At 43.6% G+C, this 12058-nt stretch overlaps 1 protein-coding gene across 2 annotated transcripts; it reads left to right on the forward strand.

Annotated features, from left to right (window-relative positions):
- The first annotated feature begins 1103 nt into the window (after window positions 1–1103).
- On the forward strand, window positions 1104–11073 carry LOC138108585 (glutathione S-transferase). Of its 2 annotated transcripts, XM_069011465.1 has the most exons (8): window positions 1104–1160; window positions 1203–1258; window positions 4399–4505; window positions 5896–5947; window positions 6164–6296; window positions 6863–7004; window positions 9844–9975; window positions 10732–11073. In XM_069011465.1, exons 3-8 carry the CDS (start codon window positions 4419–4421, stop codon window positions 10852–10854), a joined length of 669 nt encoding a protein of 222 aa, XP_068867566.1. In that variant the 5' UTR covers window positions 1104–1160; window positions 1203–1258; window positions 4399–4418; the 3' UTR covers window positions 10855–11073. The 2 variants fall into 2 exon arrangements, with proteins under 2 accessions (XP_068867566.1, XP_068867567.1); XM_069011466.1 differs by lacking the exons at window positions 1104–1160; window positions 1203–1258 and adding an exon at window positions 1295–1476.
- Window positions 11074–12058: the final 985 nt, after the last annotated feature.

Genomic DNA, 12058 nt, shown 5'->3' on the forward strand with positions numbered 1-12058 from the left:
CCTTGCACAGGGGCTGCAGCCCCGGTGTCTCCCCTGGTCACACCATCACTGCTGCCCACTGCTGCCTCGGGGGTCTCCAAGCCTGTCCCCTGCCCACTCCTGTCCTAGCCATGTCCCTGAGGTGTGGCTGCCTCGGAGCCCACCCAGTGAAAATGTTGACCAGAAAACCCGGGCTTGTTACCCAGTGCACAACAAACCAATAATTACACACTTGAGAGAGACTTTGGCTCTTTATTTCAGAGTTGTGCAAGCCTGGTTGCTTGGTGGTATTCCAAAAATCAAGCACAACTTTTTACTATTTATTCATTTTAGCAAGCAAAAGCATTAATGTTCATTGATTACATGTTACCTAGTTCTCTTAATAATTACTATTCTATCTTCTATTGGTCAATTATTCTCCCTCTTCTCATGCTAGTTAGTCCACATGCTTGGTCTTTCTCTTCTTTTGAGTTGGGTTCCTTGAGTTGGCGGGCTGTGAGTCAGTGGTGGGGGAATCTCTCCCTGCCGGAATTACCTTTTACTCAGCCAGAGCTGATCTCAGCACAGTTGCTGAGTGGGCTTTCTTAGATTCTTCCTTATCTTGGGAGTTTTGCCAAATGCCCTCGTGGCCCGTAAATTTCTGCATTCTTTGTATCCACTATCAGAGGCACATCCTTCTTCCCAAGCCTTGTTAACTCCCCCTATGTCTGAGATCATTAAAACATGTTCAGCCCTTAACAAGGCAATTCTACTGACAAGCAATGACTCTTTCCAACAGCTGGACATCACTTAGACCTTGTTTGGTAGCTGCTCTCTGTTTTACGGATTAAAACTTCTTTCTTGTTGATTAAGCTTGAAAGTACACAAAGATCAAACATCAAAGCACATCCTTTCTCAAGAAAATGTTTACCTATTCTACATTTTGGAACAGAAACCCCGCAGGACTGCAGGGACAAGGCCGAGGTGGCTTTTCCCTGAGCTGCGGTGGCACGGTTTGGCGGCGGGGCGGGCGGTGGGCACGGCGAGGCCGCGGCGGCAGCCCGGGGAGGAGCGGCCGCCTGACGGGGTGGGAGGGCCGAGGGGCGGTGTCGGCGGGGCGAGGAGACGAGAGGAGCGTGTTGGCCGTGTGGCGGTGGGCCGGGTGCTGTGTCGGTGCTGAGCCGTGCTGTGGCGGTGCTGAGGCGGTGCTGAGCCGTGCTGTGGCGGTGCTGAGCCGTGCTGAGGCGGTGCTGAGCCGTGCTGTGGCGGTGCAGTGGCGGCGCAGCGGCCCGGGCGGACGGTACTGCAGCGGCGGGCGAGGGTCGCGGCGGGGGGCGGGCGGTGCCGGCTCGGTGGAGTGTGTGGATTTTGCCGGGATCAGGGCTCCTGCCTTGGAGGGCAAAGGGCGAGGTGCGTGACAGACCGGCTAGCCCTCGAGGAACGTCCTGCCGTGCTGCTCCAGGGAGTTTGTCCAGGGGTTATTCCCCAGCCTCTCTCCGGCAGCAGGGACTCAGGCGGGTGAGTGGGCCCAGAGGAGGGTTGTGTTTGGCTCTGGGTAGGATCAGCGGTGAAGCTGAAGAGGAACTGCTCTTTGGAGTGCAAATTTTGCAATCTCTGGGGGCACTTCACCTTTCCCCTCGTCCAGACACTCCTCCTAGCTCGGGCGGTGGAAGGAAGCGTTCCGGATCCAGGCTTGGCCCGAGCCCCGGTGGAAACCAGCCGCTGGTGAGCAGCAGCTGCAGCCTTAAGGTGGTCCGGAGGCCGAGCCGGGCGGTGCAGCGCGGTGCTGCTGCGAGGTACAACAGCCCCGTGCGGGACGGGTCCGAGCAACAGAGCGTTGCAGAGAACTGCTGTGAGACCCATATCCAATTAGGAAGAAAGTTTAAGATCTTGGATCAGGTTATGAGCTCGCTGCTAAATTCATTTACTTATTTCTCACTGAAAGGCTGGTGCCTGAATTGTTTTGTACAAAACAACGTGGGGAGTTTTTAACGCAGCGATGGCAGCACTATCTGTCTATCTGACGCCTGCGTGGCTGTGGTCCAAGGAAGGTCTGATGCACTAAAACATCAAGAAAGTTTGTGATTAATTTTCAGGTCCATTACTGCTATTCAAGAAAGACAATTTACCAATTTTGTGACTCTTTTATGACTCCTCACTATTTACAAAGGGATATTCACTACGGAGCCATAACAGGGTCACCAAAATACTTTGCAGCCCTATGTAGATGTTCAGCCTAAACCCCAAATTCAGACCTTTAGCAGTGCATTCCTGGGAAGATATTCGCAGCTGTTTTGAGTGGAGCACTGAGTTGAGACTGGCTCTGGGTGGATTGAATTTTATGAGCTCCAGCTCTGCTTTGAGGACAGGTCAAGTTTGTGCTTTCTGCTTATGCTAGTATTGCTGCAGGCCTGGGCCCTAAGGTATATCACCGTGTCCCGCAGCCATAGGGAGGAGGACGGGAGAAGATCCAACAGGCAGGAATTGTGCAGCAAGATTGATTATTTAATTATTTTACAAACTCTTTTATAGACTTTTTTCTTCATAGTCTAATTGCACCACCCCTTGGGGTGATTGGCTAAAATCCTAAAACACCCATTGTCAAAATATTTTTTTACTATACCATAAACAAGACTTTTCAAGGTTGCAGGTGTTTGGTTGTTTACATACTCTGCTACCTCTTCTGTGAGAGAGAAAAGTCTCTCATGGACTTAGAAAATAGCAAGAAAATCCTTGCTAGCAGCATTTTTGTATCTACAATGCTAGCCTGTCCTTATAGTGTATTTCCCAGCCTTGATCCCACGTGCTGGAGGTTAGAGTGTTTGTCCAGTCTGTGAGGGTTCTGGTGCTGTTCTTTGATGGAGTGGAGTTGAGACCTACTTTTTGAGCATCAGGGAATGAAGTATTTCTGAAGTATAGAAGATCAGGAGCTCTCTTACTTGGTATAGTGTAAGTCATACATGGGAAATAGAAATGAAGTGTAGGTCATGGTCTTAAGTGTGTAGGGCCTGGTAAGGAAGCTGTGCTAAGTCACTTCTCTGAGTGCCGTGTTGCTGTTCAGGTGTCAGGAATCTAGATGGGCATCCAGCAGTGCTAGATTAGATGCCAGTTCCAGTCAAGACATAATCTATTGACAAGTACATCTTTTTATATCAAGAGAACTTTGCTACTAGAGACTGAGGTGTCTGGGGACACAGACATGGCCAGGGCTAGGTGGAAGCTGAGCAGTGGTTTTGAAGACTTGCATTTTGGATGGGGGCACCTGTTTCTCCTGTGAGTCCCAGTTCCTAACAGAGTGATGGCTGTTTGCTGTGGAGCCTGTTGAAGATAGCACCCAACACAAAGGACTTAAGTAGAGAGGGCCAAGGATGCAATCTCCCCTGTCACTGTTCTATTTGTTTGTGCCTCTTTATTGATTGGGATTATGGCCAACACTTTGACTTTATGGCTCAGCTATGTATTGTGAAGTCAATGCAAGCATAAATAAGCCTGCCTGTGAACACATAAACCCTTATCTTAACAAAGAAGCATTCTGTTAGTCTGTGACTCTGTCTTCTCATGAAATCTGCTTCATTCTTCTGTGACCCATTAGTGATAAGAGTACAGCGTTAGCTTTGTTTCCAGCATCAGGCAAGCTCACATCAGCTGCCAGTGTCATACAGTGGCATGTGACTGCACATGGTAGGGAAATTTGAAAGGACAAAGTGTTTCATGCCAGTGCCATCATCTGATGGGCTGACTTGAGCCCCCTGCTGCTGAGGGCATTGCCCACGCCTTATCTGCGCAACAGAGGTCAGTCCCATTCATTTGGTTTTGATTTTAAAGTTAAGTTTTCAGGGCAGAAAGAATATAAATCCCTCTTAAGGCTTGATTGTAGCAGAACTAGCTAAATAGGGAATGCAGTAGGCCTGGTGAAATATGTTGCTTTTAAAAGCATATTTGTAAAGGCAGAGGAACACCGGGCTCTGAATTGTCATATAAGAAAGGTGAAAATAGTGCTGGTGTCACTAGTTTGGTGCTCTTTGGAGGCCGTTCATTTGATAGAGTACATTTTTCAGGTATGGTATGACATGTCACAAAGCCCAACACACTGAAGAGATTGCATCACTGCAAGGTTAAAAATGTATTAATTCAGGAATACCCTACAGTTCTGCTTTGGTTGTAAAACACCAGTAAGCTGTTAAAATGACATTAATATATGATTTAGGAGATGTTTATTGTCATGATGTGGTTGAATGGCTGCATGTTCTGATAGTGTGTAGTTTTTCTTTTATTCTATTACTCCACAGGAAACTTGGTTGCATCAAGCACAAGTGTGTAGGACTTGATTGTTCTTCTACTTTCACATTCATCCAACTGTATTTAGTAGTTTGGAGTGGGACATTCAAAATGCTAATTTAAAGCATGCTTCCTATAAGATCATCGCCTTGATTTTATCAGGAAACAAGAACTCTGACATCATGGCGGGGAAACCCAAGCTGCACTACACCAAGGGAAGGGGGAAGATGGAATCAATCCGATGGCTGTTAGCAGCAGCTGGAGTTGAGGTTTGTACCTTTTTTTTTATAAAGTGATTTGTGATTAAAACGTATTCTCTGGAAAGGTTTCCCAATTGCATCTGTGCTTAGGGATATGCACATCGTCACATATTGTGATGCAGAATGTTTAGATTGAGTGATACACTCCTGTGTTGTATTTCATGTATTCCTTGAGCAATAGTTGTACAGTAAAGAGATTTTAACATACAAAGAGAATTGATGGGTGTCATTTTTGAAACATACTTTAAACTGAGTAAATTGTTGCTACAGACAAAACTGTGGCTTTTTCACAATGCTCATAACTTCCCTGTATCTCATGAGTCTTCTCCACTGAAACATCATGCATACCACATGAAAACTTTTGAACATTCTCTCCAAACAAAGTGCCTTTTGTTGTTTGGGTCAGGACCTGAGTAGGATAAATCAGCAGATCTGCCCCAAAGGCAGTGTTAGAGGATCTGTTTAGATTCACATCAGGTGAAGACCATCCTAAGGCATCTTAATTTCTACAGAAAGTTTTTGTTTGAATATGGTTTTTTGAAACTATTTATACTCTGTGGGAAATAAAAGGCTTTTTTAATGGTGCTCACTTGAGAATGTTGCTGACAGAAAAGTCGCAGAGCATGAGTGCTGAGGAAACTAAGATCTTGTCCTCATTCAAATGTCCTCATTCAAAAAAAAAAAAATCCAGTGGATTAAAGAGGGAGATAAATGCTGTGTAAGAGAGGCACAATTTACAGAAAGTTTCTTAAATATATTCATGTGGCATCAGCTGCTTTTTAAGTGAATGATTTGGTGTTTGTTAATGGTTCATACAGGCAAGTAGTCTGGTCTTTATAATGAGGAAGTTCTTTCTGGAGCATAATGCATTGTACAGTCCTGTAGGGTTGGGGACACCATAGTCTTGGGTTATTTGCTGGAACAGAGATGAAGTAGGGGGTCTGTTAAGGAAACTTTCCTGTCTGACCATTCAGGAGCCTCTCCATCAGTCTTTAAATCGTGGTGCAACAACAGAGTAACAGCTCGAGCTGGTGCCGCTGGGGAAGGACCCGGAACAAAGGGAACCCCGGATCTTTTATACCCTTACAGTCTAAGTGAAGGCTTGGGGTCATCGGCTCCTGTTGTGTCTCACCTGGCCAGTGCCACAGGTCCCCGGGCCCTTTGTTGTGCAAAGGGAGGCAGTTCCCAGCTCTTGCCTTGGGCTCCCAGAACTCCAGGAGCAGCTGGAACTGCTGCTGCTCACCCAACTACTGGCACTGAATGGATTCCTCCACAGGGTCAACACAATGGGAAGAGTATGGAGAATAGTGTGGAGAGGTGGACTCTAACTGCCAGACTTCCTTCCACTTCTCCACTGCCTTTGGAGTGACACAGTGCTCTTTCTGTTGTTGCTTTTCAGTTTGAGGAAGAATTCATAGAAACAAAAGAAGACTTAGAAAAATTGCGCAGTGGTGAGTCTGTAAACTGTACCCTAAACATAAATTCACACGAATATAACAAAAAAACAACAGGTGGTATTTTTTTGAAGACCTGCAGTATAATGTGACCTGTAAAGATGAGCTGCTTCCTTGTAGATGCTTTCATCCCTGAGAATCAGAAATGTCCTGGTCTCTTACCACGTCTCTTCCTTCAGCAGCCTGAGTAGCTTGCTCCTCTTTCTTCCCTAGATGGAGTCCTGCTGTTTCAGCAGGTGCCCATGGTGGAGATCGATGGGATGAGGATGGTGCAGACCAGAGCCATCCTCAGCTACATTGCAGCAAAGTACAACCTCTATGGGAAGGACCTGAAGGAGAGAGCCTGGTATGGTAACAGTGTACCACTTACTAACACTCCTCCGTGATTGTTAATATTTACAGAGAGAATGTTGCTGTGAAGTATCTGCATGTAAAGGTGACAATGCCTAACAGACTGTCACTTACTATTGAGGGTTTATTTTGTGAGAATGGAAGGACAGCTCCAGAGATTGTGGAGATTATTTTGGACTGGCAATTGGTAGCCAGCATCCTCTCATGATTAGACCTCAAAATTATTTTTTTTTCCTAATGTGGTTTGCATATGCAGTCTTTCCTCCCACAGCATAAACGAATAGATTATCAGTGGAAAACAGCATGAATTCGACTTTAAATACATTAATTTCAGCCTTTTATCTTGCTTATTGCATACACTGTGAGCCTGTTTTAAAATTTGTGATTTGAAAAAAGCTGGAAGTTGTCTCAAAGTGGAAGAACCAAGAAAATAAACCAGTGCCTTATGTTACATCCACTAATAAGCATTTTACTCAGTGATCACTTCAGCACTGTATTTCAGGAAAATAATAAAAATGGAAAGTTTGAATGATATATGTTGAACAAAAATATTTGTTTCAGGATTGATATGTACGTGGAGGGGACTACAGACCTAATGGGAATGATCATGTATCTCCCTTTTCAACCAGCTGATGCAAAAGAAAAGAATCTTGCCTTAATCACTGAACGAGCTACAACCAGGTACTTTCCTGTTTATGAAAAGGTAAGTGGCAAATCACCAGCAGTTTACAAAGAGAGTGAGTTCCAGGCCCTCCCTCATACCCCACTCCCCTGTCCTCCCCACACATGTACTTTCTAGAAGGCAAGTGACAGTACAGCTCTAGAAATGTATGATGGAGCCAGTATTCAGCAATGTGAGAAGAGGGCCACAAAATAATTTTCAGCTGGTTTCAGTACTGGGTCTCTTTGCTGTCCTTCTTTTCTTAGTGGCTGATGGCTCCCAGCATTTTGCATAAATGCACCATTTCAGTACTTGTGCCAGCCTTCAGTACTTACTGCCTGGAAGTGTAATGTGTTGTCAGAATTGTTAAGGTTGGAAAAGACCTTCTAAGATGATCAAGTCCAGTTGTCAACCCAGCACCACGATCATAATTCACCATTAAACTGTGTGCTCCTGTGACGCATCCACATGTTTCTTGAACACTTTCAGGGACGGTGAGTCCACCAGTTCCCTGGACTGTGTGCTTTACAACCCTTTACGTGAACAAAAATTTCCTAAGATCTAATCTAAACCTCCCCTGGTGCAACTTGAGTCCATTTTCTCCTGTCCTATCAGTGGTTACCCAGGAGAAGAGGCTGACCCCCACCTCACTACAATCTCCTTTCAGGATGTTGTAGAGAGCAGTAAGGTCTCCCACTCAGCCTCCTTTATTCTCGCTATTCAGAGTTAAATATATTTGTGCTTTACAGCTAAGGATCCAATTCTATGATCTTCCTTAAATCCATTGCTTAAATGTATTATACTTAGAGACTATGATTGTTGTTCTCTGAGTTGCTAAGTGGCATCCTTAGGTGTGCACAGAGAGGCTCTGCAAACAGGATACATGTAGCTTAGAAAGCATAAAGCAATTATTTACTGGCTAGCATGCACTAAGGAGTTAGCCTGAGCTGTGAGGGAAGGCATTGGTATGCTTGCCATCCCCTTAGAGCACATGAAGAGGCTTTCTTGGCTAGGGAAGAGTGGGTCAGGAGGGGATGGATTGTTCTTTTCTTCTCCCTGGAACATTGCCTGCATGTTACTGAACTGCCATTTTCTACCAATTTGCTGTTTGTTCTGTTGTTTTATTTTTCCTGTAAGGATAGTTTAATTTTTTAATGTGTTAAAATTTTCCTGTTTGAATTGAGCCAGCTGTGACCCTCATGTCATGAGTTTGCTTCTGTTTGTAACTCTTCCTTTTGTGCCATATGTGGTTGTGCTGTACAGACCTTCTCACAGTGCTTTTTCAGGGCATAGTGGTCTCCTCAGAAATCTGCCAAGAGTACAAAGCTGTGTTGTTTCAGAGCTGAGCTGGGTTTCCAACTTGAATCCTTGGTTACCAGGCAGCTGAAGTCCAGGACTTGATGCAATTTCATGTCCTTCCACTTTATTAGAGCCTTAAATTACACAAACAAAACCCACAGAGGCTGCCCTGTAAAATAATGATGTAAATTACATAATCTAGCACTTCTTTAAGCAAAGTTCCCATCTATCCACTGCCATAGCAAGGGAGAGCTGTGCAGAGAGATATTGATTACTCACATCAATGTTTCAAAGACTAGAAGTCTGGTAAGTATTTTCAGTTATTAAACAATAAAAAATAATGCACCAGAATTCTCTAAGTGTGTGTCTAGGTGGCATAAACTCCTGTTGTGATATGTTTTAGTGTGTATGCTCCCTGTAGGAGAGTCTTTAAAGTAATCCTTGTTTGCTTGTGGTAAAGACACAGCTAAACTTTTCCATGATTTTAGCCTAGTTAATTTTGTTAGAATGGTTAATAGTTTTCTTTCTGTACCAGCTGTTTAAGATGTCCATTGATTCAGCTTATCAGGGTTTGCAGTCTATGTGTTATTCATTCAGCAAGCTGACAGGAAACATCCCTAGCTGTGAGTGTTCACTTTAAACCCTCGGCAGCCAGATGGAGCAGCAGAAGGCAGTGTAAAGCCCTGCAGGCAATCAGATTCTGATGCTGTTTTGGGAGTTTTTATACAGGTCGGATAAACAAGCTGTGGTGGACCCTGCTGGAGCAGTGTAGGAAATAACTTATGTGAAGGTATTAGCTGTGACTCTGCCGGTGATTGCTCCCTCTATGGTAAAATTGGCAGATGGGCCTGGAGAAGCACTTGCCTTCCAAAGTCACAGACCGATGTCTTACTGCAATTTGTTACTTGTTTAAGAGTAGCCTTAGTGTGACTTAGGCACAGACGCCCTTCTCTTGCTCCTGACAGGAGGGTGACAGTCTTCAGGACAGAGAGGTAGATAGTTAAGACAGATAGTCTTCAGCTGGAGAGCTAGTAACTGCTCTGAAGCTGTGCTGAAAGGTTCATCTCAACTCGTCTACTACAGCTGTTAGTAGCTTTGGCAGGCTGTGATTTCTGCATCAGCAGTTTGCCACAAAGGAATCCTTCCTTATAAGATAAAGGGTAAGAAGGCTGTATTCCTTCATTCTGGACCTATTTCAAACTGTAATCAGCACTCTCAAATTTTGCTGAAACAACTTAACCTTTTTCTTAAAAATTCCAGGTGTGCTTACACATAAACTGGCCTGACTACCTCTTCAAATTACTTTAATCCTGTTTGTGTGATTAAGTCTTTCTTATGGTACTGGACTTGGTATACAGCTACCTGGTGCAGTAGGTTAGACTGAGAGATAGGATCATGCACACTGAAACATGAATTCTGATTTAATTTTTTTGTTTAAAGAATATTTATAACTTTCTAACTTCATAGGTTCTTGCATGGCTTTGCTCTGCTGTATTTTTTTAGAAATCTGTCTGCAGTGAAATACCTAGATAAAATTGTTACATCCCATGTGAATTTTAAAAAATTTGTTCATATTTTATAGGCCTTAAAAGATCATGGACAGGATTATCTTGTTGGCAACAAATTAAGCTGGGCAGATGTCCATTTGCTGGAAGCCATTTTAATGGTAGAAGAATGTAAGCCTGATGCACTGTCTGCATTCCCTCTGCTACAGGTTAGTAATCATCTGGTCTCAATAGGAAAGGTAACAAACAAATTTCACTGACTGTTGTTAAAAGTTAATTGGTGTTTACATCTTTTGAGCCATTGTACTGACATTTCTCTGGTCTGTTTGACTACAAAAACCTGCACTCAGTACACTGCCTTGCCCCAGAGCTGCTGGGAACTCACCTTTCTCCCGCTCTACTTTTTCCAGCTGTTCTCAGCTGCCAGGAATTCACTCACTAGTGCTACCAATTTGGTTCTTTAACTGCTACTTTCATGTCTTCAAACACAGCAACAAGCATCAGGAAGGGAAGTCAGTGGCCTGGTGTGTCTGCAGTTCCTGTCCTTTTCTTTTTGCCAGCAAAATTAAATTTTTAAGAGATCATATAAAAAGAGCAGTTAAGTTTTGTATGTCTTGACTTCTGTAGTGCTTTGCACTGAGGTATTCCTGTCCTTGCCTTTTTTTTTTCTCAAATATATCTGCAGGACTTGGATTCAGGATATGGGGTTTTGTTTTTTCTTTTTTTCCTTCCACTTTTTACTAGATTAATCTTAACTCTTTAATATTAATTTCTCCCATTCCCATCTGGGAAACTAAGGTAAACTTTATTGCACCAGCATTATAGATCAGAAAAAGCTACTACCTTTCTCTGTTTATAATAAAGTATGTCTGACAAGTAAAAATCCAAGTCACCTGATCTTTAAGCTATAAAGGATGGAATTATAATTTCCTTACTCTCACTGGCTTTACTGTTGCTTCTTACAGGCTTTTAAAGGAAGAATCAGCAACATTCCAACAATCAAAAAATTCTTGCAGCCTGGCAGCCAGAGGAAGCCACCAACAGATGAGAAGTTTGTTGCTGTTGTGAGGAAAATATTCAATATCTAACCTGATGAAGATAACCCAACCGTAGTATATTACCAGAGCTTGCTTTGTAAGGTTAAATTGCATAGATATGCCGTGTAACTTGCATCATATGGCCAGTGTTGAAACAATACACTGTGAATACACTTTTAAATTAGAGTAAAAGGCTGATTTGGACCTGTTGAGTCCAGAAAGCAGTATTTCATGAAGCCATTATATGAAATAAAAAATGCTGATACTTTGTGTGTGTTTGATTACCGTGCATGCCTGGTAGGGTAAAATGTTTCAGCTGTAGCTTCCGGAGTACTGTAGAAAGCCACATGATCCCCAACCCCCCTTTCATAAACTGCAATAGAGAGGAGCCACACCATGAAAATTGAGAAGTCATTTAAATTCAGGGCTAGAATCTTTTGGGTTGGTTCTCTAGATGGTCTTCTAGAAAGTTCACTGTCGTCCTCCCCCCCCCGCTGTATTTCACTGCTGTCTCTGTGCTTAAAACTGCAATTTAAAAATTGAGTAAATAAAACCTTTAAAAATAAAATCAAAACTCATGATCCTTTTAAGTTTAGGGGCAGAAGTAAGAAACTTTTCTAATCCCCACATGAATCTCTTAGGAGTGATTTTTTTCAAGGAAAGATCAAAGTCCTTGTGTTTAATTGGCCTGATGGGGATTTCATCCACTGAAAGCACCTATTCCCTTGCTCTTTTTGCTGCTTGGCTGGCTGGTCAGTGAGGCAAATGCCCCTTGAGTGGTTTTTTTTTAAGGTTTTGCCTTTCTGCAGTCACTTTGCACAGTTATGAAGCAAAGTGCACTGGCTGCTTACCTTTTCAGTAAGTGAGTTTTACCTCAACAGTACTTAAAGCATGCACTATTATGTCAAATCCTTTACCCTAATTTCATGGGAACCATCACTATTTCCTTTATGAACATGGCCATAAACCATCCTTCTTTGCACTTAGCTGTTGCTCCTCAGTAGGACTCCCAACTGATTAGGCAACAGTCAACCCATGCATATAATGAATTACTGCCCAGCAAAGTTAACTCCTTTCCTGACTTGTGCCTAAGAAGAGCCACGTGCATCTCAGAGGTACAAACCACAAGTGCCCCACTTACCTGGGCACTGCTGAGTTCCAAACAGGTTTACATTAAAATTACCTCAGTAGCTGGAAGCAGTGCTTTGCCATGCCCACCACAGCACTCGTTTCACTGGGCTATTCCTCTCTTCCA

The sequence above is a fragment of the Aphelocoma coerulescens genome, chromosome 3 (assembly GCF_041296385.1).
Source record: "Aphelocoma coerulescens isolate FSJ_1873_10779 chromosome 3, UR_Acoe_1.0, whole genome shotgun sequence".
Classification (NCBI taxonomy): domain Eukaryota; kingdom Metazoa; phylum Chordata; class Aves; order Passeriformes; family Corvidae; genus Aphelocoma; species Aphelocoma coerulescens.